The 27,475-nt window shown below is 37.7% G+C and overlaps 1 protein-coding gene across 1 annotated transcript in view; it reads left to right on the top strand.

Moving 5' to 3' along the window:
* Window positions 1–13,037: 13,037 nt before the first annotated feature.
* The window catches only part of LOC132558781 (calpain-5-like), a 40,713-nt gene continuing 26,275 nt past the window's right edge, over window positions 13,038–27,475 (top strand). The window contains exons 1-3 of the mRNA XM_060223387.1: window positions 13,038–13,122; window positions 23,203–23,383; window positions 23,670–23,801. Of these exons, the coding sequence (XP_060079370.1) occupies window positions 23,207–23,383; window positions 23,670–23,801 (309 nt within the window). The 5' untranslated portion in view covers window positions 13,038–13,122; window positions 23,203–23,206. The remainder of the gene's footprint in view (window positions 13,123–23,202; window positions 23,384–23,669; window positions 23,802–27,475) is intronic.

The raw sequence follows: 27,475 nt of genomic DNA, 5'->3' as shown, positions 1-27,475 counted from the left end.
CAATAGCTGTGATTGAAATAAAGCTGTTTGTCAAATTGATTGCATGATAACCTTAATCGTTATCGATGTTTACGTATGGTAACTGAAACATTACTTACTAATTCATTTGCACAATAACAACAGAAACAGTTGGCACTGATATCGATTTAATCGAACAGGAACATTAAACACCATTAACGGTATTTGCGGTTAGATCGAATGCCATTATCTCATACAATTTGGGATCTCCCTCTCATTATTATGATTTATTGATCGGATTTATTAGATCATAAAACTAAGTACTACCTTTTGAATGAGAAAGTCTTTCCATTGGTTCAACGAGTTTGCGAGGATTCCTGGTACCGAAGGTGGTTGTGTCAACAAGCGTCAACGAATACCATGAATCATACTGTGTATGTTCGGACCTATCTATTAATGTTCCCATATAAAGTGATAATTATGCCAAAGACCTCGCCATTTGAATTTTTACTTGGCTGAAACAACTGTTTTCTTCAAAACCGATCAATGGGAACACAAAGCGCTATGTGTGTTTTGGGAACTAAATTTCGGAAATTAGTCTTCATTGCATGGTATTTGACACTGTTCATCACCAGGGTCTGAGGCTCGCTCTCGGAGCTTTTAAGTCGATACCTACAGCAAGCCTCTGTGTAGAGGCTAGAGAACGATCACTATATAGCCGTCAAAATAAATTGGCTTTGAAATACACCATTGAGCTTAAGTCAAATCCTTCAAATCATGTTTTTTCACTTATATTTGATTCCATATATAAAACCTTTTTCAAAAGCAACCAAAGACCATTTCACCATTCGGTATTCAGATTTCCTTTCTTTTACGAACAAAAATATTAATTTTGACCAAATTCAGTCATTTGGAACGATAGAAATTCCACCCTTGGCTCTTGAATTCACCTGACGATGACTTTTCACGTCATGAAATGGTTATATTAGACACTGACAGGTGCACCTTTCGTTTATCCTTCTCGAAATTGCAGTTAAAATGTAAAACATTTCTACATTTATATACTGATGGTTCAAAAGATAATGATAAGGTTGCCGGCTACCGAACAACGCCACAATATTCTTGGCGGTAGAGCGAGCTATCTACCTCGCCCTTGAATATATTCAAATAAACAAAATAATGTGAGTTAATATCTATTCAGACTCTCTTTCTGTACTACAAAGTCTTAGCAACAGAAATATCAAAAATATTTTCATTCGTAATACATAAATAATACATCATTAACTTGCCATTAATTTCATATTGCTTTTTGTTGGGTTCCTGGACATGTGGGAATACCAGGCAATGAAAAAGCAGATTGTGCCGCAAAGGACGCTTTATCGCTACCATCTGTTGTTTTTAAACTTCAATTTTACTGATTTTAAACCATTTATCAAATAATTTTAACAGCTCAGTGGCAGGCTAAATGGAATCAATATACCAATAATAAATTGTTTTCCGTAATACCTATCATCGGTGAATAGTTTACATGCTATTGAGACAACCGTCGAGACAAAATTGTCCTTGCCCGTCTTCGGATGGGCCATACATACCTTACACTTTTAAAGATGTTGAAAGGCGAATATAATCCTCGGTGCATAGGATGTGATGAACCATTCCCAATTAAATATTTTTTGTTGGACTGCATTGACCTTCTGTCTACTCGAGAATTTTTTTATCGTAACGTTTTATTCTTAAGACCATTTTTGAAAATGTTGAGATTTGTAAAATTGTAGGTTATCTGAAATATTTTGGCTATGTTATAGACTATGACTTACCATTTTAATCTTTTGTGATAATATAACATTTAAAAGTTTTAGCATTTGTCTTTTACCTTTTAGTTTGTTTGATTTTTTTCTTATTTGCATCGCTGTGTGATTCACCTTTTATGTGTTGACGGGCCGTTAAGATAGTAACAAATAAATTAAATCATTGCATTTTATATCATTCTGAACAGTGCAAAAATATGAATCCAGTAATCTTTGGATAACCCGACCTGAGGTTCTGATGTCAGGAAGGCATACAACACGGAACCATTCGTTTTATTTCTGACAATTGTAACGTCTTCATAGTAAAGGTAGGAACGAGCACAATTTGTCAATCTGTGTTTTATTTCTATTTGAACGCCACCATTGTTAGTTTGGTTGTTGGTTCCGTTGTTGTATATCTTATCATTGGAGAATGTGACATTACTTACTTGGATTGACCAAGGATATACGGCGGATGTCTCCGATGAAGCAGAAGATGCTTACTCTTCCAGAACATCTGATCTTATTTTCCTTATATTTTATTTCAGGCGTCTCTGTGAAAATCTTTCTGTTTTTCATATTGTTGCATAGTTTATTGAATTTGTGTTTGGATTATGGTTACGTTGATTTGTTGCTCTTCGGGTTTTTATGTTTTTTAACCATCAGAATGTGTACGCCTGATAATTTCACCACAGAGGTTGCCCTGCTTTCAGAGATTCTGACCATCTGGTAGATGCAATTGTTTCCCAGTGGGAGGCTACTAAATATTATACCTACAACGACGATACAAGAGATAACAGCCGGTTGGTCTTTGGAATCGAGTTCAAAAGAAAACCGGAATTCGTCACCGTTTATCCAATTGCACCAGTTGTCCTCTCGTGCTTCATCAACTCATCAACCTGGCAGTATTCCTTCTACCCCACAGTCCGGGGAGAGAGTGTCCTTCTCCGTCACCATGTTTCTCTCGTTTTCTGTGTACATGACGTTGATATCAGTTTCTCCAGTCGATTTTCCAGTACCTTATCTGTAATGTCACATACAGTGCATGACGTTGATATCCGGTTGTGTTTCAGAAATTGTTATTGCAGTATAAATGACCACCAAGTGACACTCACAACAAATCCAGTGTCGATTTTCAAGACAAAACAGTACCTTATCTGTAATGTTTTTGACATACATGCACTTGATGTGGAATGTTACAATTGTATTCTATATCACACTACGACGATCCTTGTAAATTATCCGTCTTTATTTATATACCCCGTAATAATTAAGGTATATACACTTTATATATGTTTACATGTAATATGTAGGTGTCAGTGATAGAAAAGTAGTCTTGTTTGACGTATCTAGATATTGTTAAAACGATGTTTAGTAATTTCTCTACATATTTTTATGATCACAAAAAAAACCCTTGTCAGCGTTGTTTCTACCGGAAATTAAAGTGGTACAACATGATGATGATTTGGATTTTAGTTTTAAGCTTATTATACTAAATAACATTCATGATAAAGCACCGTTACCAGAGGGTAGCATACAGTCAATATGAATACAATTTTGAATGATAGATAAGTAGAATGTCGCCCTTTAGTGCATGGTTATTTATCTCTCACTAAACTGTTGTATTTCTATCGACTGTATACTACCATCTGGTAACAGTTCAATAAATATATTGACATTCATATCTAATTTTCGCAATCTGAATTGCATTTGAATTTCGCGCTTTGAAATAAATCTGAAACAGCCAAAATGGTCACACATTTATTTTATTATTAGTAGAATTTTATATAAAAGTGGAAACTATTCCAAAAATCTTTAATCGTATAGAATACAAATTGATATCTAATTAAGAAATGGAATTCCCAATTAGCTGAATTTGAAGAAGCGACATGTCTACGTTTTGCAGTGACTGATGTGATTTTTATAATAGGCATGGAAATCATTTGGAAGTCGCTCCTGTCAGTAAGTGAAAACGAACACAAAATCTTTAATTTGTAACAGATTCCATATGAGGACTGTCAGATTGGTATCTAGCAGATACTGGTGGTGACGTTGGTACCCTAGTAAATGATGGCGTTAAACTCGAATTACAGGGTATCAAAAGATGCCAAGTGATGAAGATTATGGGGACGATTTACAGTCCTCATAGTGATCACATTGGCAAATATTATGTTACATCGCGCGATATGAAAATGGGCGTGAAGTCACATATATTTGATGTTCGTTAGTATACCTGTTAATTCCGTTGTTGTGTACCACGTTTTCGTTTGGAAACGTGGCATTACTTTCTTGGATTGACCACGATTTGCATCGGGTGTGTTATTGATGACGTAGAAAACGCTTTCAGACCGGAACACATAGTTTTAATCTCCTTGTACGTTTTAGCAGTGATCGCATAAAAGTTCTGGTTTTTTTATTATGATTCTGTTGACATGCTGGTATATCTTTGCTTATATCGTGTTTATTCCATTCTAATGTAATGCACATATTACCTTTAATTGGTCGATTGTATCAGCACTGCGTTAGCAGTTAATGTCCATAGCACCGAAATGATTCAGTTGACCTTGTTAAGTATGTATGCTTACATCTAACATGTTAGTTTGTAACCTATAATACACAGTCATCTCATTTATTATACATTGATTGTGAAATAAAATCCTTACTTTGTGTATTTCTTATTAGTTATCGCTGAATAACGATGGACTAGTACTGCAAGGGAGATAACTCTATTGTTATTGTAGTAAAAGACGAAACGAATCCGTCCTCATCTGATATACCGGTGATTGACATTACATTCTTCCGTCCTATATTCCTGTACCCTCTAGGATATTTTTCAATGACATTTTATGTAAATTCCTTTGAATTTATTTACACATCAAATATCACACTATATTGTGATGTAAATGAACCCTTTATATCTAATACAGCCGAAATTTGATTCATCATCTGATAACACCAGATCTATTAGATAAAACCCTCAAATGTAAACAAACAATTCTAAGATTTTAAGGGTGACTTTCTCTTCGACTTTTGGACTCTTGGACTTAGAGTGTATTAAGCATCTACCAAATTTTTTTAACAAATTATTACTGTATTTAGCGCCTTCCATTTTCAACATTCTTGGCATTTACACCGCACTCAGAAATTTTATTTGTTGTGGGGACGATCTTCTGAAAAGCTAAAACTGCAAGACAAAGTGATCAATATTATGTTTGTAAATCAAGTGCTTGATGAATTTTCATTGACATTGTTTAGGTCTTGGATATCAATACTATGCGTCAATTTAGGCTACGATGGTCTATATTATTTTCCACAAGAGCACATTGATTCTATGCTTTTTAATTCTATATTAATATGATTCACAAAATTTAGTTAAGAGTAAGGTTTTATCATACTTCGCTTGATAAGCTCGTTATAACGATATTTCAAAATAATCTTTGAGTTGTTGATAATTAAATCTAATGTCTGTAAAGTGTAACGGCCCGGCTCAAAAATTGAAATGCACTTTTCCTACTAGATCAGCTCTATCCATATATGTAAAATAGATGTCAAATATTTGCTTTTGTGTTTCAAGAATAAGCATCTATCTTCTAAAATTTTCTAATAAAGAAAAAATACTTTTTCTGTCAATGGAGGCAGAGACATCTAACGGCTTTTAAATTTACCGTTGTAGTCTAACACTCACCGAAGATACATACAGGAGAAGCGATATCGAATTTTCATTCGACTGCAAACTCTTACGAATGAGTTTAGATCTAAAACTGCGTAGCATGGGAGAGCAAAACTAATCTGCCATGTTTTGCAGGTAGTCTTGATTTTCAGAAAACAGTATTAAAATACACATTAAAATGATTGATCACCTATTTGTATTGCCAATTAGGTTTCAGACGGCATGCCATTAATAGATAACGAAATCAGTTCCGAAAATACTGTTTTCCCTTGTAACAATCAAGCTTGAAGGTCCTATTGGATAGTTTAATCGTTTAGTATTACACAAGATTTAACACTAACAAGGATAGATATAATGGCATTAAAACTCGACCACTTCTAATTCCAACTACTTACATCATGATCTTTATCAAGCAGTAAATTAACAGCGTCTTTCACTAATCAACAGACACATATTTACCGCCACTTTTTTGTATTTAGAGTTTTTGTCGGTAAATTCAGCTTCGTATGAAAACAAAGTTAAGTCAGCCAAGAGAGATGCACACTTAATTCCTATAGATATAAATTTGTCGGAAGATCTTATTACCATACATGACGAAGATGTTGTCAACTAGAAACACAAGATATTGTTCATATAATGGCTGATATTTGTCAGCAGAATTCTATATATAGTTTATAGTCACTAATAATACATGTATTGGGTACAGAATAAGCACTATCATCCATGTATCGACTGACGAATCAGAAAAAAAATCCTTAAATTACCTTAAAATCGTTTAGTAACAAGACAGCGATAATGCCAAGCCTGAGAATAGAAAATTAGGACAAAAATTGAGGAGTAGTTCACCTAATTCTCCACTCGTACGATGACTCTACATTTTAAAACATTTTCCGATTATGTCCATCTATATCGGATATACATGATAAATATTGACACCATGCATTTGTATAATTCCTGTTTCATTTTAAACATTTTCTCTTCCTTTATCATACATGACGATGCATGGAGGGACGAAAAAGTTGTATAATACAGTATAATTCAGTATTTGTTTACTGTATCGAGTTCTAAATCAGTGTCTTTTGTGTATATTTATTTAAGTTATACGCTAGGCTTGTCAGTATCTTTATGTAACGACTAGTTAACACAGTTCATCAGTTATAGGACAATACTTTCCCTAGTGATTTCTAGAATCTGAGAAGATTCATGGAGCAGAAACGTATTATGGTTTATAAACCTAGCTGGCTTTTCCTTTGCAACACTAGTCCAAAATTAGAATTAATTATAGAATAGCTGTTTTCCCTATTACATGTACATCGATTGCGCTCACCAGCCTTTACTTCCGTGGTATGAAACGTGGTGTGTGATCAGTGAATTTACTGCTGAACAAAAACTATTTCAAAAACATCAACTAGATCCATAGAACCAGTTTTACTAAAACAAATAAGTCAACAGCCTGAATAATGTGATAATGTGTCAACTTACCATGACAACAGCAATGACGAAACTACCGACAAGTTAGAGGAAATCATAATCCAAGCACGATTAAACCAAAGCAAAACATGAAAAAAGAAAGATTAACATCAAAATCGCCCTCAGTGCGACGATTTGAAATAAGAAGACATGGTGTGTGATATAATAGTAAAAGGCTAAGTTCACATACATTTACTTAAAAATCTTGGGCCTGTCTCGAGATACCACATAATGTCGCCATCACAAAGAAACATACCGATATGATACAAATAACAGAATTTAAATTCAAACTTCAATTCGATAAAATGATGACAAAAGAAAAACAAAGAATTACTCGCTCCTGAAAAGTGCAAGGATAATAACATGACAGGTTCCGGAATGGTAAGCGTCTTCTGTTCCATCGATTTTACTGACCATGTAAGTCAATCCAAATAGATATGTTAGGTTCCCAAATAAAGAAAGGGTAAACAACAACGAAACCAATATTAACAATCATCAAATACATTCAACTTCCTACTGTACAAAAATAAAATATTTCGCATCATTGTGGAAATCGTGAAACATCCCCAAAGTGTTCAACCTTCATCTCTGGAAAGTGTGTTGTGAGTTTGGCAGTTGCCGACATTTTGCTAGAAATTCGAGATATTTGGAAAAGAAATATTGTATCAACTGCGAAAGGAAATGGGCATTTCTGTATTGGAGGTATAGCTTGGTCAAGAACTGAAATCTTATATGTGCGTGGACGCTATATGGTCAAGGAAAACGATCCTATTTTTGTACAGTGTCTTCTCAGTTTTAAGTACATTCTTGAAAAAAACGTTTAACTTGTCCACAGAAAAAATCCTTTTGGTTGTCAACGAGCGTTGTTTGGGTACAAGTGTATGGGGAAGGGAGGAGTGTCGCTATCAATTAGAACATGATTAAACGCGTGAACTAATCTGTCAGAATGATATTTTCTCATAAATCCGAATGTAGGCTTAATGACATATCAACATTAGGCATCAAGATCTGACTAGTCAGTCTTATGGAGACACCTGAATTAGTCATCCTTTCCCGTCGTACAGATAACGTGAATATCTAACCAGTGATTCTTCTGGATACATCTGAGCTACTCAGCCTAATGCGTCGCAGTGGCAATGCGAGTTTACCAGTCAATCTTATGGAGACATCTGAAATAGTCAGCCTATCGCATCTTACTGATCACGTGAAAATCCTACCAATTAATCCTATAGAGATACCTGAATTAGTCAACCTGTCGTACATGTCAAGCGAGCTGAGCAGTCCATTTTATCTGGACACCGGAGTTAGTCAGCCTATCGTGTCGTACTGGACAAAAACCTGGTATTATATAAGGCGAGTCTGCCTAACCCCGTTAGAATACAGGGTGAAGCGGAGTATGTCTTTACCCTGGTTGTATTTCAGGCGATTCTGCTTAACCCCGTTAGTATACGGGATGAGGCGGAGTATGTCATAGCCCGGGTAGTATATGAGGCGAGTCTGCTTAACCCCATTAGTATACGGGAAGAGGTTGAATATGTCATAACCATGGTTGTATTCAAGGCAAGTCTGCTTAACCCCGTTACTATACGTGGTGAGGTGAGTATGTCAAAAACCTGGTAGTATTAAAGGCGAGTCAGCTCAACCCCGTTAATATACCGGATGAGGCGGAGTATGTCAACACCCTGGTAGTGTATAAGGCGAGTCTGCCTAACCCCGTTAGTATATGCGTGATGGGGAGTATGCCATAACCCTGGTAGTATATAAGGCGAGTCTGCCTAACCACGTTAGTATACAGGGTGAAGCGGAGTATGTCTTAACCATGGTAGTATTTAAGGCGAGTCTGCCTAACCCCGTTAGTTAACCGGGTGAGGTTAAGTATGTCTTAACCCTGGTAATATATAAGGCGAGTCTGCCTAACCCGTTAGTATACGGTTGAGGCAGAGTATGTCATAACCCTTGTAGTGTATAAGGCGTGTCTGCCTAACCCCGTTAGTATACGTGGTGAGAATGAGTATGCCATAACCCTTGTAGTGTATAAGGCGAGTCTGTCTAGCCCTGTTAGTATAACGGGTGATGCGGAGTATGTCATAACCCTGGTAGTGTATAAGGCGAGTCTGCTTAGCGTCGTTAGTATACGGGGTGAGGTTGAGTATGTCATCACCCTGGTAGTGTATAAGGCGAGTCTGCCTAGCACTGTTAGTATACGGGTGAGGCGAAGTATGTCAGCTTTGGGCAGTATTTAAGGCGAGTCTGCCTAACCCCGTTAGTATACGTGTGAGGCGGAGTATGTCATAACCCTGGTAGTATATAAGGCCAGTCTGCCAATTTCCGTTAGCATACCGGGTGAGGCAGAGTATGTCATAACCCTGGTAGTATATAAGGCGAGTCTGATTCACCCCGTTAGTAAACAGGATGAGGTTGAGTATGCCGCAACCCTGGTAGTATTTAAGGTGAGTCTGCCTAACCGCGTAAGTATACGGGTGAGGTTGGGTATGTCATAACCCTGGTAGTGTATGAGGCGCGTCTGCCTAACCTCGTTAGTATACGGGGTGAGGTTAAGTATGTCATAACCCTGGTTATATATAAGGCGAGTCTGCCTAACCCCGTTAGTATACGGGTGAGGCGGAGTATGTGATAACCCTGGTAGTATTTAAGGCGAGTCTGCTTAGCCTCGTTAGTATACGTGGTGAGGTTGAGTTTGTCATAATCCGGGTAGTATATAAGTCCAGTCTGCCAAACTCCGTTAGCATACCAGGTGAGGCAGAGTATGTCATAACACTGGTAGTATTTAAGGCGAGTCTGCTTAGCCTCGTTAGTATACGTGGTGAGGTTGAGTTTGTCATAATCCGGGTAGTATTTAAGGCGAGTCTGCCTAACCCTGTTAGTATATGGGTGAGGCAGCGTATGTCATATCCCTGGTAGTGTATAAAGCGAGTCTGCCTTTCCCTTTTAGTATCCGGGTGAAGCGGAGTATATCACAACCCTGGTAGTATTAAAGACAAGTCTGCTTAGCACCGTTAGTTTACGGGGTTAGGTTAAGAATGTCATAACCCTGGTAATATATAAGGCGAGTCTGCCTAACCCCGTTAGTATACGGTTGAGGCAGAGTATGTCATAACCCTTGTAGTGTATAAGGCGAGTCTGTCTAGCCCTGTTAGTATACAGGGTGAGGCGGAGTATGTCATAACCCTGGTAGTATATAAGGCGTGTCTGCCTAACCCCGTTAGTATACGTGGTGAGAATGAGTATGCCATAACACTGGTAGTATTTAAGGCGAGTCTGCTTAGCCTCCTTAGTATACAGGGTGAGGCGGAGTATGTCATACATCGGGTAGTATTTAAGGCGAGTCTGCCTAACCCGTTAGTATACGGGTGAGGCGGAGTATGTCATAACCCGGGTAGTAACTAAGGCGAGTCTGCTTAGCCTCGTTAGTATACGGGGTGAGGTTGGGTATGTCATCACCCTGGTAGTGTATAAGGCAAGTCTGCCTAGCCCCGTTAGTATACGGGTGAGGCAGAGTATGTCATAACCCTTGTAGTGTATAAGGCGAGTCTGCCTAGCCCTGTTAGTATAACGGGTGATGCGGAGTATGTCATAACCCTGGTAGTGTATAAGGTGAGTCTGCTTAGCGTCGTTAGTATACAGGGTGAAGTTGAGTATGTCATCACCCTGGTAGTGTATAAGGCGAGTCTGCCTAGCCCTGTTAGTATACGGGTGAGGCGAAGTATGTCTGCTTTGGGCAGTATTTAAGGCGAGTCTGCCTAACCCCGTTAGTATACGTGTGAGGCGGAGTATGTCATAACCCTGGTAGTATATAAGGCCAGTCTGCCAATTTCCATTAGCTTACCGGGAGAGGCAGAGTATGTCATAACCCTGGTAGTATATAAGGCGAGTCTGATTCACCCCGTTAGTAAACAGGATGAGGTTGAGTATGCCGCAACCCTGGTAGTATTTAAGGTGAGTCTGCCTAACCGCGTAAGTATACGGGGTGAGGTTGGGTATGTCATAACCCTGGTAGTGTATGAGGCGCGTCTGCCTAACCCCGTTAGTATACGGGGTGAGGTTAAGTATGTCATAACCCTGGTTATATATAAGGCGAGTCTGCCTAACCCCGTTAGTATACGGGTGAGACAGCGTATGTCATAACCCTGGTAGTATTTAAGGCGAGTCTGCTTAGCCTCGTTAGTATACGTGGTGAGGTTGAGTTTGTCATAATCCGGGTAGTATATAAGGCCAGTCTGCCAAACTCCGTTAGCATACCAGGTGAGGCAGAGTATGTCATAACACTGGTAGTATTGAAGGCGAGTCTAAGGCGAGTCTGCTTAGCCTCCTTAGTATACAGGGTGAGGCGGAGTATGTCATACATCGGGTAGTATTTAAGGCGAGTCTGCCTAACCCTGTTAGTATATGGGTGAGGCAGCGTATGTCATATCCCTGGTAGTGTATAAAGCGAGTCTGTATGTCAAAATATATAAGGCCCGGGTAGTGTATAAACACTGGTAGAGGCGAGTCTGCCTTAGTATACGTGGTGCCTAACCCCGTTAGTATACGTTGTCATAACAGTAGTACGGCGAGTCTGCTTAGCGTCGTTAGTATACGGGGTGAGGTTGGGTATGTCATCACCCTGGAAGTGTATAAGGCGAGTCTGCCTAGCCCTGTTAGTATACGGGTGAGGCGGAGTATGTCATCACCCTGGTAGTACTTAAGACGAGTCTGTCTAGCCCTGTAAGTATACCGGGTGATGCGGAGTATGTCATAACCCTGGTAGTGTATAAGGCGAGTCTGCTTAGCGTCGTTAGTATACGGGGTGAGGTTGAGTATGTCATCACCCTGGTAGTGTATAAGGCGAGTCTGCCTAGCCCTGTTAGTATACGGGTAGGGCGAAGTATGTCAGCTTTGGGCAGTATTTAAGGCGAATCTGCCTAACCCCGTGAGTATACGGGTGAGGCGGAGTATGTCATAACCCTGGTAGTATATAAGGCCAGTCTGCCAATTTCCATTAGCTTACCGGGTGAGGCAGAGTATGTCATAACCCTGGTAGTATATAAGGCGAGTCTGATTCACCCCGTTAGTAAACAGGATGAGGTTGAGTATGCCGCAACCCTGGTAGTATTTAAGGTGAGTCTGCCTAACCGCGTAAGTATACGGGGTAGAGTATACGGGGTTGGGTATGTCATAACCCTGGTAGTGTATGAGGCGCGTCTGCCTAACCCCGTTAGTATACGGGGTGTCATAACCCTGGTTATATATAAGGCGAGTCTGCCTAACCCCGTTAGTATACGGGGTGAGGTTGAGTATGCCATAATCCTGGTATCATATAAGGCGAGTCCGCTTAACCCCGTTAGTATACAGGATGAGGAGTATGCCATAACCCTGGTAGTATTTAAGGTTATATATAAGGTCTGCCAAACTCCGTTAGCATACCAGGTGAGGCAGAGTATGTCATAACACTGGTAGTATTGAAGGCGAGTCTACCTAACCCCGTTAGTATACGTGGTGAGGATGAGTATGTCAAAACCCGGGTAGTATTTAAGGCGAGTCTGCTTAGCCTCCTTAGTATACGTGGTGAGGTTGATTGTGTCATTACCCTGGTATTATATAAGGCGAGTTTGCTCTAACCCCGTTAGAATACGGATGAGGCGGAGTGTGCCATAACTCTGGTATCATATACACTGTAAGGCGTGTCAGTCTAATCCCGTAAGTATACGGGTGAGGCCAAGTCTGTTATAAACCAACACCCTGTTTGTATACGGGGTGAGGCAGAATCTGTCGTAAACTCATTAGAATATGAGGTGATGAAAGGTCTGTCTTAAACCCATGGGTGCATAAGGCGAGTCTGCTGAGTCTGCCAGACCAAGCGAGATAAATATATATATGTCCGTGGCATAACAATGTTATACTTCCTGGTCGCCCTCCCTGCATGTTACACATACATAACGAACTTGGCATGGCTGGCGATACTATCGGAGATATGGCACGACTAATGTTCTATCGGGCTCCGGCGGCTGTACACAGTTCCCCTTACCAAACTTTGAATCCTTTCTTTATTCACAGTTTAGCATGACTCACGTGCGTTCACGTCACTGAACTTCAGGAGTTCCATTTCCTCAGTTACTGGACTTTGGAAGCGTGAATTGTGTTATTGTGTCCGACACTGATTTGGTGAAGTGTTATGAACAGTATAGACGTCGTAGGGTCAGTGAGTGCGTGAATCCGTTTTCCTGTCGACAGACTAAGGTAAGTATTTATATATAATCACTGCTGTTTTTAACATCATTGAACTGTTATATCGTTACCCAGAACAGTGTGGATATCTACACACGTACCATGAATATAAACTATTATTATTCTCTTTATTTCCTCCAAGCTGAAGATTTTACAAACAGAATAATAGTCATTTACATATCAACGCATATACAATTGTTAACAATAACATTACTTGAGCATACTAGATATACATCAATTGAAAAACATAATTGGCAATTATAATTAAGAAATACAGTTCATTAATAATTCACTATCCTTATGATGTACATAATTCTTGTATAGGAAAAAAATTATATGAATTACACATGCTCTCAGTTAGGCGATCATATGCTACTAGAGGTGATACATTGGTGAATATGTGTGTTTATTTAATTTATATTTAACATAGGTTTCGGTCTTCATTTAAGGAAGACAATCTAACGCATACCGAAGTACCAGTACAGAAAGTAAATATATAACACCCGTTATGAATAACGCATGTGCATTTGTGATATATGTTAACCTGGATAAGCGAAATGTACAACTAGCGATTTTGTCCACTTTGTGTGAGGGAAACTCCCATTGACTGACTATTACTGAACACTACCTAACGCTCATTCCCTATCTTTTCCGTTAAAAGGTTTGGAGCGGATCTAGTGATAGGATTTTAACCAGTTTGTCTCGTTTTAAATCATGGTCTTCATGAACGTTATCTGTTTTCAAATCACTCTGCTGATATTCAACTCTCCGCTCAGATAGTGACATTTTCCATGGATTCTATCGTAACACCTTAAAACCGCCTGATAATTGGATTTCTTGGCATCTACCTCTTTGTCGTAATCGAATATGGTTACATTTTGTGAAGTCCGTCTGACTTCAGCAGACAAAAAGGATCCGTGTAGATTGTTTCTGTAACCATCAGATAAAATCTTCAAATGAGGCGAGCGCGATTGATGTCAACATGTCACAAGAAAATTATTGACTTCTCCGACTTGGGAGAAACCAGATTAACTGCAACCATTGTAACGCTCCTGAAAAATCACAAACTCTTGGAACAGTAAAAAAAGGCAACTTTTGACAAACGAGTTTGATGATCGTCGGCCAGAATCTGATGAACATGTGCCGAATAGATTAGAGAAATGAGTAACCAGGGAAATTACTATACACTACCGCTTATACATGTGTATAAAGATAAAACCGGTACAGCATTAGGCTAAATATGTAAGAAAGAGATTTTACTGAAGAATGTTGCCAAAGTTTAAAAGGTGGTTCTTTGCACAGGGATTTGTCACGAATTTACGACCCATGATCAATACATATGTGTGCTATAGCGTTAAAATACATATATGTGGATCATGAGTCGGTGCTATAGAAACAGGCTGATACGACAGGACAACGATAACTTTACAAGAAAGAATATATAAATGTATAACATATTGTATGGAGCATGTAGATTATTTTCAATTAGTCAGATAATTTGTGACATTTCTCGTTGCCTCAGATACATGGGTGGTTTTTACCACTTTTAACAGGAATAATAAATAGATATGTCCTCTGAATGATGGTGCAGAAACAATGTACCATTTGCATTTATTTTGATAGAATTCTTTAAATGGGTGTCTTCTACCTGATTTAAGTACACGGGTTTTGATGTATACTATAGGTTTTGGTATGAGACACTTACATAAATAGATCAGTATTAAATATTACTTGTGCTATCACCCTTTTCACGGAGCTATAAATGGAATCCAGCACGTGTTTGCACGCCACTTTAATCGACACGTCGACATTATGAAGCATTTGCTGAAATCAAGTATATGGAGGAGACCTCACTCAACAGCATGCGGGAGGTCCGTTGTCTACCATTCAGAACGTTTTAGATTTAGTGTCAAGCACAGGGACACAACTAAGTCAGCACAGACAGGTTCGTTTTGAGCTTCAAGCTGCATACATCGGAATGTTCAATCCACATAACTTTCAAATAGCGGGTCATGTAAGCATTTGTCGTAATTCTTCAAATAAAATCTATGGAATTTGCCGTCAGATAAATGAAAAAAATACACACACACACACACACACACACACACACACACCTACACACACACATACATACATACATACATACAAACAAACAAACTTTAAAAGTACAGACAACATACCATTTAGTATGGTAGGTATATAGGAATGTAAAGACCACAGTCCATGGTGCCACTGTGTGCCGACCTACCAGCCCATTATGTGTGTGATTGATGTGGGACTTAATCAGAAGGTGGTTTATTTACATGGTAACATTTACCCCAGTGTGTTTGTGTACACATACACACCCACAGCTATATTTGTTATGTCAATTGGTGAAACACTTCTACACAATCTAGCAGCTAGTGCACATCAATTTATCCGACCTCACGTGCAATGTAGAGCGCCGCACGGGAATGCGCGGTCATGTATAACATGACATCAGCTTGATTGCTGCATTACGACATAATGACACAATGACAACCATAAGTGTGTGATTCCCCGTAAACATCTCGTCAACGAGGATTGACTTGTACATCATCACTCACAGGGATACGTGGTAAGCTGTGTTCATGGTAAAATAAATGTTAGAAATGTAGAAGTCAATGCATATAACACACGCTAGTGATTGTCCCCCTACTGTTATCTTGTCTGCAAACTTGGCCGTTCTAGTGTTTTTACTAACACGTCCACGCCTTTTTTTCTTTGTCGGGGTATTTTCCTGACATTTGGATGAGGAACATGTTTGTACTTAAGCCATTTTGTTTACATTTCTTTCTTGTAGTATGTTAAATTCCAATAGTTGAACTCGGAGGAGGTTTGTACCAAACTTACTAAAAATGTTACTTGGTGTGGTCTGGAGTCGAGAACAATGAAACGTGTCACCTTCATTTAGAGGTGTAAACTCAAATGATCAAACTCTCAAAAGCTAATATTATTTGAAATGATGTTATGGTTAAATAGCCACGAAATGACATTTTGTTGTGGAAAATAAGACTGGACTATTCACACTTAAATCATACTGACACCGACCTAATCTGTCCAGATCATAAGTCTATTTTACGCTCAGTGTCATTCTGCAGACTAGAGAAATATGGTAGTGTGGTACTTCAGCTGACAGCGCCTAGACCATTGAGCAAAGCCTAGTCAATTGGGCAAAGTCTAGTCCACGGAGCAAAGTCTAGTCCGCGGAGCAAAGTCAAGTCCATTGGGCAAAGTCTAGTACATTTGGCAAAGTCTAGTACATGGGGCAAAGTCCAGTCTATTGGGCAAAGTCTAGTACATTTCGCAAAGTCTAGTACATGGGGCAAAGGCTAGTTCACTGAGCAAAGCCTAGTACATTTGGCAAAGTCTAGTACATGGGGCAAAGTCCAGTCCATTGGGCAAAGTCTAGTACATTAGGCGAAGTCTTGTCCTTTTGGCAAAGTCTAGTCCATAGGACAAAGTCTGATAATTGGGCAAATTCTAGTCAATATGGCAACATCTAGTCCATTAGACAAAGTCTAGCCATGTTTGGTTCAGTTGGTAAAGTCTGGTCCGTCGGATGGAACCATGTCTGCTTTGTTAGCCAATGACTACTCGATAAGACTATGTTTAGTTTGTTTGGCAATGTCTAGTCATTTTGACGAAGTCTAGTTACGTGGGCGAAGTCTAATTTATTACACGAAATCTAGCTTCAGACGAAGTCTAATGCCATGGGTGAAATGTAGAGAATTATACAAAGATATGATCCAGTCATTCAGTAATGGTGCAGGACCTGACAATTACGTCTTTCCGGGTTATTAAATCAGATGTACATCACACAGAACTTAATGTTAATATCCGATAATTTTGTATCTAGTTGTATGTAATTGATCTCTCTCCCTTCGATCTTAATGATGACTACAAGGACCGTGAGTTAGCCGCCTAGACTTAAAAACACCACATTGGTAGGACATTATCTGTCTTATTTAAACTAGAATTCCATAATTTTTCGTGAAATTTAGAATTAATACATATAGAGAACACCAAAATAAAAGCAAATAACCACAGAATGTTTTCCTGCATCACTTTTCCGAATCAAACTCAGCGGTATTGTAAAATGTGAAAAAGGGATCCATACCATATTGAATTTTATAAACACTTACTTATACAGGACAACGGCCTTGGGATCAGTGTTCTGTAAACCTCATCATATGAAACCATCTTTATGTCTACTGAATCTAAATGAAAAAAAAAAAAAAACATTTTTGCAAATTTGTGAGTTCCGAAAGTAAAGTATCTAGTTTATTCTAGAATGGTGTGTGTGTGACAGTTGACAGTATTAGGTCTGTTTAAAAGTCCTGTGGCGCTGTTTCATCAGTGTCGTGTAATTTTACCTCCGAAAATGATCAATACAAACAGGTGCAATGTTGATCAGTCGGTGGCGTAGCAAATGTTTTAAGGGGTGTATTCTCGTCCCAAGGCGAAACCCAGAGGAGGAGGAGGGGGTTAGGGTCTGGGGTCTGGGGACAAAGTGCATTAAAATGAAAAAGTAAGAAAAAATATCTCAAGGGTATACGAGTGTTTGCTTAAGCATATAAGCATACATTATTACTATACCACTGTTGGATAATACAGTGTGTTTTCACTGGCGAAATAGGTGGTTAAATCTGCAGGTGTTTTACACGAGCGAATCAATTCGGGTTCTTTATCCCTTTTAAAGGCAAGATGTCTTTGGAAATGAAAGAAAAACGGGGATTGTTCCATATGCAAGTTTGTTGAGTATAGATTTACACGTGTTGATTGTAAATAACTTTCAATCTGTTCCGTGTAATTATACATATTCCTAAACACGTGCAAATATTTATATCTGCATTACCATGTGGTTCTCAGCTACAAAAATGTAACGCCTCTCACTCCATCCCATTTGCTAAAAGATGAGATGAGTGGGTGATAAGATGTATACTTTAGGTTAATGGTTGGCCCTGTTCTTGACCTTTCTTGCTCTGACAATCCTGTAGCCGACCACTGTTTTTTTAAGAAAAATCTAAATATAGAACATAGATCATGACACGTGTTTGTCTTCTCTCATCTGCCAGGTTAATTGAGTGTATTTACGGTGTATTTATAGTGCAGTGATGTTCAATAAATGAGAGGGTTTTGTTTTTGTCACTACAGCTTTCTAGTTTTTCATCACTGATACATGTATCTATGCTACTTTCGATTCGGCGTTACCTGATTTAATGATGAAATGTTCATTTATGATAAAAAGTTGTTGAAAATAAAGTTTATTTTTTGCTATTACCGCAGCTCGCAAGACGTATATATTCATATATTTAACTATATACACATTTAATACACACAATGTATACAAGTCCGCTATGCCAAAACTGAAAATGGTTCGGAGTTTTGTCAGCTCGGCAAATCTGACAGTGACAGTGTAACGACGTCTGCGTTGATAGACTTAAGCAGGGAATCTAAAGATGTTCTCCCGAACAGGAAAACGTCTGCGTACCTTGATAATCTCTCCTAACGATGTGGTGAAGGGCTGGACCCTCCATTGCCCGAGGGAAATTACACATTGGTATCACAGATAACCAACGACTGATGATAACACCGACAGAAATGTCTGACTCAAGATTAAAGAATTTGACGTAAAGAAACAAATGATAGATCAAAGCATTAAGTTGTTCTTTTCCTACCAACGATAAGATGTGTGAGCTCGTACAGGAAAGTAAATCTGTAGTTAAGGGGAAGATATTTCAATTTGATTTTATTTCATTACATAACACTACAACATATAGGATTACTACGAAATGACATATATACTATGTTTTAGGTCAGTGGTAAAATAACAACATCCAGCTTCTGTGTAAACTTTAAAGCTAGAATGGGATTCACAATCTTAGTCTGATTAGATAGGAACTAAAGATTAACACACTGTATTAGGAAGAGACAGGTGTCAAAATACCTGTTGTGCATTTACTAACAACTTTTGTCCACAAACATATTGAGCAATTATTCCAGTGACTGCTATTTCATCGATTCATAGAACTCGCACGACAGGGGAAGGACAAGAGGTATGTGATGTAAATAACGATTTAAAAAATCATCAAGATTTCTGTAGTGTAACTTGAAAACTGTAATAATTGTCCTATTTTCGATGTTGGTATAAAAGCTACACAGTAGGTAGTTATTATATAACACTGGAAACGTGTAAAACGATGTGATCATGAAAGTATACATGTCCTCCATTTAATCACATGTCTTATTTCCCACACTAACTAACCAGGGTGTTCGGTCTATATAGACCTGCTACTCAATATACCGATTTCAAAGAGAGCGTTACAGAGAACCCGATCAGTATAGTTTCTGAAATTTTTTACATTTTTAAACCATGTAGCTTATTTGTTAACAAAAATCATTGGGTAATTTTTTTCTAAATTATTAAAAAAAAAAAGAAATAGTTGGTTGTTATCATCCGATAACAAGGTGACTTTATATACCGATTACTGCGTTCGAGAGATAACGAGATTTAAACAGCTTTCGTACAATGTTAAGTGATAATTCATTTATTGAACAAGATACAATAATTAATGTAGACATGCAGGTGATTAGCACCTTTAATACAAATTTGGAATCACAGTCAAATTATGAATAAAATGCATCATACAGCTGTTTCCTCCTTAAATTCATCAGTGATGCTAAGGGCCTAAATTTTAGAACATAGAAAGCGTCAGATATAACCGAAAATTCATTGAAAGAAATGTCAAAACCTAGATAACTTTGGCAATTTTAATAGAACGTCAATATATGCGAAGTAAAAAAAAAACAAAATCTTTCATTAACGTAAAAATCTTTGAATCCCTCTACACAGATACATTGTCTTAACAGTTTATATATATATTAAAGTAAGTTTGTTCTAGCTTTCAAAGCTCCGCGAATATTTATATATTACATACTTCTTCCGGTTCACCTCGATAATAATGGAGCCGGTATTAGCGTTGATTTATATTTTAAGACAAAATCTGTCTATGTAGGATTTTAGACTAACGTACTGGCGGCACAGTGTTAGGTACCTCCTACCGCTACACATCATAACTAGGAAGTCGTCAACCATTTCGTTTTAGAAAGTTATCGTAACTTACGAAATTTTCATGTTGATATTTTAAAGAATCGGTGCCAGCAACTGTAATGAAAGCAACATGTTGCAGAAACGACTTGTGCTATAAACACTTAAAATAGAGCGAAAACTGAGGGGTGCATAAGGGGAACGTGCGTAGCGAGACAGAGGCGTGTGTAGGGGAACTTACTGAGAGAAGTAAACCTGAAAACTACATCGAGGGGTTTTACAATTTATGTGATTTATGTAACAATTTCTATTCGTTATGTTTGTCGAAAACATTTTGTCTCCAGAACCATATCGACAATAAATCTACAATGGAATTTGAACTCTAAGAGAAGTAGATTTTGTTTGAACTAAAAGGAAATGGCCGGTTTGTAAAAGATACAGGTCTTTGCTACAGAGTAACGGAGTCAAAGATTTTTAATTGAACTACATAAAACGTAGTGGTGGTAGCTTGTACATGATCCAAAGTCATTTTGAAGCTTTGGATTAGAACTATTTTGTAATTGATTATATCCCAAATGAAAATGTTATTGAGTTTTCTAATTTGAATATCTATTATTTTGTTGGTAGGGGGCGAAAATGGTAACCGCTAACCATTGCCTTATCTGAGATGTGACAAAACATCTAAACCTTGTTCTTACCGCTTACCACTACTGAACCTTCGACCGTTGTGTTGAGTGTTAGTCACTGAGGTTAAGGTTAGCGGTTCTGTCCCCAAACATATTCTGAAAGCATTGAAATGGTCAGTGTTGAAGGGAATAAATATTTCATATGACTCGTTTTGTGTTACGCTTGTTACGATTTATCTGGTGTATTGTGAGATGAGACAAAAAAACCCAGGAAGTTCAAAGTTCCTTTGTGTTAGAGGTTATTATTCTTCAAAGCATTTGTTTAAAATTTGTAAATCAAAATATGATGACAGTTAGGAGTGTGATGATAATGAAGTCCGTATATATTGGTATTCCAATATATATATACAATTTATAAATTGAAATCCAATTATGTAAATTAATTAGTCCCATTGAAATGACAGAGTTCTAATCACATTCGGTAATCCGTAGTGTTGTCCCTTGTTCATATAGACAGGTAAACATAGGTTAATAACACAAAAGAGGCGTTAGAGAAACCTGGAAATATAAGTAAACCATTCCGGTCTAAAGAAACACATACACCAAACTATTAACAGTAGATGATGTAATTGCCTCGTTATATAACTAGATATAACAAAACATTGACCAGGGGAGAGCTCGAGTGTCACCCTGAAAATATATGCTTGTGAACAATGGTAATTGATTGTTACACATCAAAGCAATTCTAACAGCATACGGGAGGTTAGTTGCCTACCATTGAGAACGTTTTGGATTTAATGTCATGAACAAGGACACAACTAAGCCACCACAGACCGGTTCGTTTCTAACGTAAATTGACGATCAAGTACAAAGATATGAAAAATATTGAAAAGTTCTTTATGATAATTCCACTAGCCTGGTTAGCCCGTTGTCAGTTTATTCTTCCGGGTGTTGGCGCTGTAAAAGTAGGAGACGCTTACTTTTCCAGAGTACCTGGTCTTATTCTCCTTGTTCTTTTAATGTAGTTTCCGTCTACATCTTTCTTTTTGTCATATTTCGCCCTTCTTTCATATAATTTGTGTTGATTAAGATTCTATAAATATGTCGATGTGTCGATGACGTCATCTTCCGTGGACATGTTGCTGCTAGAATGCACCCTAATGTTGTTTTAACCTTCTTGGTGGATAATTTTGAAACTTGGTGGATATATTCAGATCTGTACGACCTTTCCACTGATTTTTTTGTCTGATATTGAAACAAAGCTTTAATTAGATGGTAGTAGAAATTATAAGAACGTGATTCTGACCAAAACAATATCATAATCATCTGACAGTGGATCCCATATAACATTGAACGCTAAAGCCCATCGGACCTCTTATTTGACTAAATAGACACAAACTTATTCCAACGATAAGAGCCCGGATGTACGTTGTTACGTAATACTGCTCCAGCAATATTATCACCCGTGAAGATCGGTGGCTAGCGATGAGATATGAATTAATGCGGAAAGCTACACATTGTGTAGACGCCGACACCTGTCAGACCAGTTCCAGACCGATCTGTTAGGGATGGTGTGAGACACGGTATATAGCAAAGGCAGTTTAGTAATAATCTCTTACTGTTATAGTCATTGTCAAATAAGTGCTTTCTTCTGGTATGTAATCTCTTACTGTTATAGTCATTGTCAAAGAAGTGCTTTCTCCTGGCATGTTTTTAAATGGGAATATAGTTTAGCATCGCTGGGAAAATACAATAATGATATCTTCATTAGAAATGTGATCTTACGTACGTAAATATGAATTATTTGATAGATATAAAAACATTTGACACGAAGAGTTAACATTTGTCTTATTTCCTGCTTAGAATTTAATAACATAACTACGTTAAAGCCTATGTCTATGACGAATGATGTGGTCTTTTGCGTGTTAAATGGATGGTTATCAGTAGCAGATAACACATTTGGTCGCATTTCGATATATTTCTCACAGCACAAGGCATTTCGCTGCCGTTTTAAATCGAAATAACAGTCGTTTGTTTGGACGTTGTCTAGACGTCTAGCAGCTGAAGTCACGTATTTGTTAGACAACCCACTGTCTATAGTCTATAACATTTACTGAGATGATCACTTTGAACAATGGCGTTGTCTTAATGTATAATTTGGTACTGTGGCTTGATATTTATTGCATTATTTGAAGAAAAACACCTTTGACATGGGCCTACATTTAGGTAATCTGTGTCGCTGCTGAGATTATCTGGTATGATATAGAACGTAGCAGTGACTGATGTAAAAAATTCCATCCCTGATCTCTTTACATCATCATTACTGGTTCATTAGATGATCATGAATGGCCAGGATAATTAGTCGTTCTTTAACACTGTAATATCTCCATCTTTCAGAATCATGGTTCTGGGACTGACGGATTCAACTGTGCCATATAAAGGCCAGAAGTACTACAAGATCAAAAGTTCCTGCTCTCGTGGTGGAAAACTCTTTGTCGACAAGGATTTCCCACCCTCTGGATCCTCGTTGTTTTTTAGTCGTCCTGCCCCGGCCGACATCGTCTGGAAACGTCCTAGTGTAAGTCACGATTTTACATTAAATCTAAATCGAATACTCTGATAACTCGAAGTCTTCGTCCGGACCCGCCGACTTCGAGATAATGAAGTTAGACAGTATTTGTTATAAAGCAGTTAATACAGCAAAATTTATTCTGTTATTGACCTTTTTGTCTTTATTAGATAAATCAGATACATTCATCAAATCGTTATACAACAATACTCTAAATACCGTGATTGTAAAACGTATTCACACGTCGCCGTTATCAAAATCAATTGGATTTATGGTCGTGTTTTATGAATTTCAGGATATATGTGCAAATCCGAAATTTTTTACGGAAGGAGCAAGTGCCGATGATTTCTCTCAGGGAAGCTTGGGTAACTGTTGGTTTGTAGCAGCGTGTGCCTGTATCGCGGAGGATCCCAAACTCTGGAAAAAGGTGTGTACAAATGTAGGCTGTGGTAACAGGTAACATACTTCAAAAAAGTTGTGTAGACCAATTGTACCTGTAGCTATGGTTATTATATACTGTAAACGTTGTGTAGACAAGCTGTACCTGTAGCTATGGTTATTATATACTGTAAACGTTGTGTAGACAAGCTGTACCTGTAGCTATGGTTATTATATATAAACGTTGTGTAGACAAGCTGTACCTGTAGCTATGGTTATTATATACTGTAAACGTTGTGTAGACAAGCTGTACCTGTAGCTATGGTTATTATATACTGTAAAAGTTGTGTAGACAAGTTGTACCTGTAGCTATGGTTATTATATACTGTAAAAGTTGTGTAGACAAGTTGTACCTGTAGCTATGGTTATTATATACTGTAAAAGTTGTGTAGACACGTTGTACCTGTAGCTATGGTTATTATATACTGTGAAAAATGTGTAGACAAGCTTTACCGGTAGCTATGATTATTATATACTGTAAAAGTTGTGTAGACAAGTTGTACCTGTAGCTATGGTTATTATATACTGTGAAATTGTGTAGACAAGTTGTATCTATAGCAACGGTTACCACACACTCTAAAAGTTGTGTAGACAAGTTGTATCTATAGCAACGGTTATCACATACTCTAAAAGTTGTGTAGACAAGTTGTATCTATAGCAACGGTTACCACACACTCTAAAAGTTGTGTAGACAAGTTGTATCTATAGCAACGGTTATCACATACTCTAAAAGTTGTGTAGACAAGTTGTATCTATAGCAACGGGTATTACATACTCTAAAACTTGTGTAGACTAGTTGTACCTGTAGCAATGGTTGTCACGTACTCCAAAAGGTAAAGAAATGTTCCATATTTGGTGTAGACACGATCCCAGTGTTTACACAGCACCATAGCTCTATAGGTATGTAGATATGCATTATGCAAACTATAGCAGAGATATGCCGAAGGCTCAAAAACTTATGAATATGCTACCGGTAGCAACGGTGCGGCACATGCTTATAAACACGCAACATATACTTACAGCAAAGATATGACCTATGCTCAAATAGTATGTGCTGTAGCTGCGTGTAGCAGTGTGATATAATATATAATTTGCACAGGTATAAACGAGATGCAGGTTAAGAAATATGAACGAAACCCTAGTTTTATCATTATGTATCATTCAGCTACACCGTGAATGTGTTAATGGTAATTTAATGTTCAATATTGATATTGGTAGAGCAAACACAAACTAGCAAACTACAGGTGACATTCTGAGGAGAAAAGCTTTACAATAATTGATTGATTTTTATTTTGACAATGTCTTCGTTGAGTTAAAAGGTAATATCTTCGAATAGGTTAAAATCAACTTTATTTATTTTACAACAATTCCGAAACAAGGTATTTAAACTTACACTAATCACTGTTGACTATTGCCATACCCATAACTACAAGCTGCAGTCCTCTCTTGACTGACTTCTTTGCTTTCTTTGGTACTTGATTGTTGAAAGCCTTATTGAAAGCAGGTGATAAATACCTTACCAAGTTTTTTATTTTTTTATTGATTTGTCCAATCTTCTGATCAAGACATTTAGTGATTCCCCGGATATACCCGTCAGAAATGATATGAAGAAAAGACTCCAATAAATCTCATCAACAAAATGTTTAGTGATATACCCGTCAGAAATGACATAAAGAACACACTCCACTAAATCTTATCTTCATTCTGTGTGCTATCAACGGAGACATATTTCCTCTTTACCATATGATAACCGTGAACATTTCAATTTCTCTATTATGAATGTGCCATTTCTTGATAGTAGTATAGTAACATCCCTGCTGCTTCATACTTTGGTCTTCATTGTCAAAGTTTGTTCGGTATTCGAGGACTCGTTCTAAATATAACTACTTCTGTGACATCTGATGTACAAAATCGCAAAAACGTTTGATGGAAATTATCAGAAAGTTTCGAAGTCGCCATCACTATTTTACTAAGGTGTATCGATTTCGTTGTGAGTTCAATGTTAGAAATGTTTTACGTAGATATGTATTTGATATGTCTGCTGGTTTGTTGTTGCAATCCCTATGTTCAGGGGAGAACGAGAACTTACTTAGATATACCTATATACGAATGGCGTCATCGAAGAAGCAGAAAACTGTCACCCTTAGAAATCTATTTACATAATCTCCTTTTAAGTTTTCCTTTATTAATATTCATATCGATATATCATTGATTCGTTTCTTACTGATGAAGATGTCAGTATGTTTTTTGTCGTTCAGAAAAAAATAATACGAATGTTTCTGATGTTTGGATGTCTTGCTGCTGGCATCAGATAGTGGGACGTCTACTTTTTGCCATTTCTTAGGACTTCAGTTTGTCCTTCGTGGATAAATAGATACACAGTTGTAAAAGCAATGTATAGCGTGTTCTCACAGCTGGTCGTGTTGATATCTGCTCACGGCGATTTTGTTCATTTTCGTTTTTACAAAGTTCCTGAGCTACGCCTATAGTGTTTCATGTGCTATCCATAAAACAACCAAGTTTTTCTCACATAAACGAATTTTAATTTCACGTGGGATGAAATAGTTTTGGGTGATTTCATCAAAGAAAACTTTAAAGATTTGAAATTATTTCGTTTAAAAGTTAGATATACATATTGCAGTTATCTGTGGAATGAAACAGCTGCTAGGATATGACTGGTACTGATGAGTCATATGTATTGGGTATTTGTTTTAGATCCCTTCCGAAACCTTAAACTCGATAACATGTAATTAAAATGTCAAGTCAGAAATGTTGCTTCACATTTCCATGTTAATGAACTCATCAACAGGCCAAACATCCTTACGAACTTGGCAAAGACGATATCACAATCTTTTCACTTAGGGTATGTAGACAGACAAGATGTACACAGAGAAGGTTCTAACTTTAAACAAAAACATATATATATGCGAGAATATGTTATACATGTAGGTGTCGGGTTCAACAACTAGACAGACTTGAGCATGCTAACAAATCCCGCCGGATTGACGATAGAGACCGTGTGGTGTGTGGGAATACACACCCCACTGTTAACGCCAGGATGCAGACAAGCCTCAAACATCTATCACGTTTGTAATAAAGTTGAAAATGCGATGTTGAGGCCAATACTTCTACTTTCCAGTAGTAGATATTGCCGATTGTAAAGCTTGCACGACCTGAAACTGACATTGTGCGTTTGATGCATGTCTGTATATAAATAAACGAGGAGGGCAATAACTCCCCAACACTTGACAGACGCCAGGCACCGATACAAACCATATCTCGCCTAACTCTGAATCATCTTTAGCAGAATTCCTCAAGGAAAAATAACATTATCATACACATTAAAATTTCACGTTGACGAGTCTTGTACAACACGTAAATCTGAATCAAAACTACATCTTTACTGAAACATTTTTCTTGTTACCAATATGCATAGTAGAGTGGATTGTAAGTCATATACTATTTAAGATGGGATTTTGAAAACGACATATGATGATTAATAGGTATACCTAGATATCTAGATTTATGCATAAACTAGTCTTATCTCTAGGTTGTTATGACATTTGGAATTGCTTGCAGCTCTGTACTTATAGAACAGCTTAGATACTATGTATCAGCAACTCGAAAAAATAATTTTACAATTTTGAAGAACTGAGCTTGGGT

Source organism: Ylistrum balloti, unplaced genomic scaffold, assembly GCF_031769215.1.
Source record: "Ylistrum balloti isolate Yb309-2 unplaced genomic scaffold, AGI_CSIRO_Ybal_v1 Utg370824, whole genome shotgun sequence".
Classification (NCBI taxonomy): Eukaryota; Metazoa; Mollusca; class Bivalvia; order Pectinida; family Pectinidae; genus Ylistrum; species Ylistrum balloti.
The sequence above is the reverse complement of the archived record's forward strand: the minus strand, read 5'-3'. Positions and strand labels throughout refer to the sequence as shown.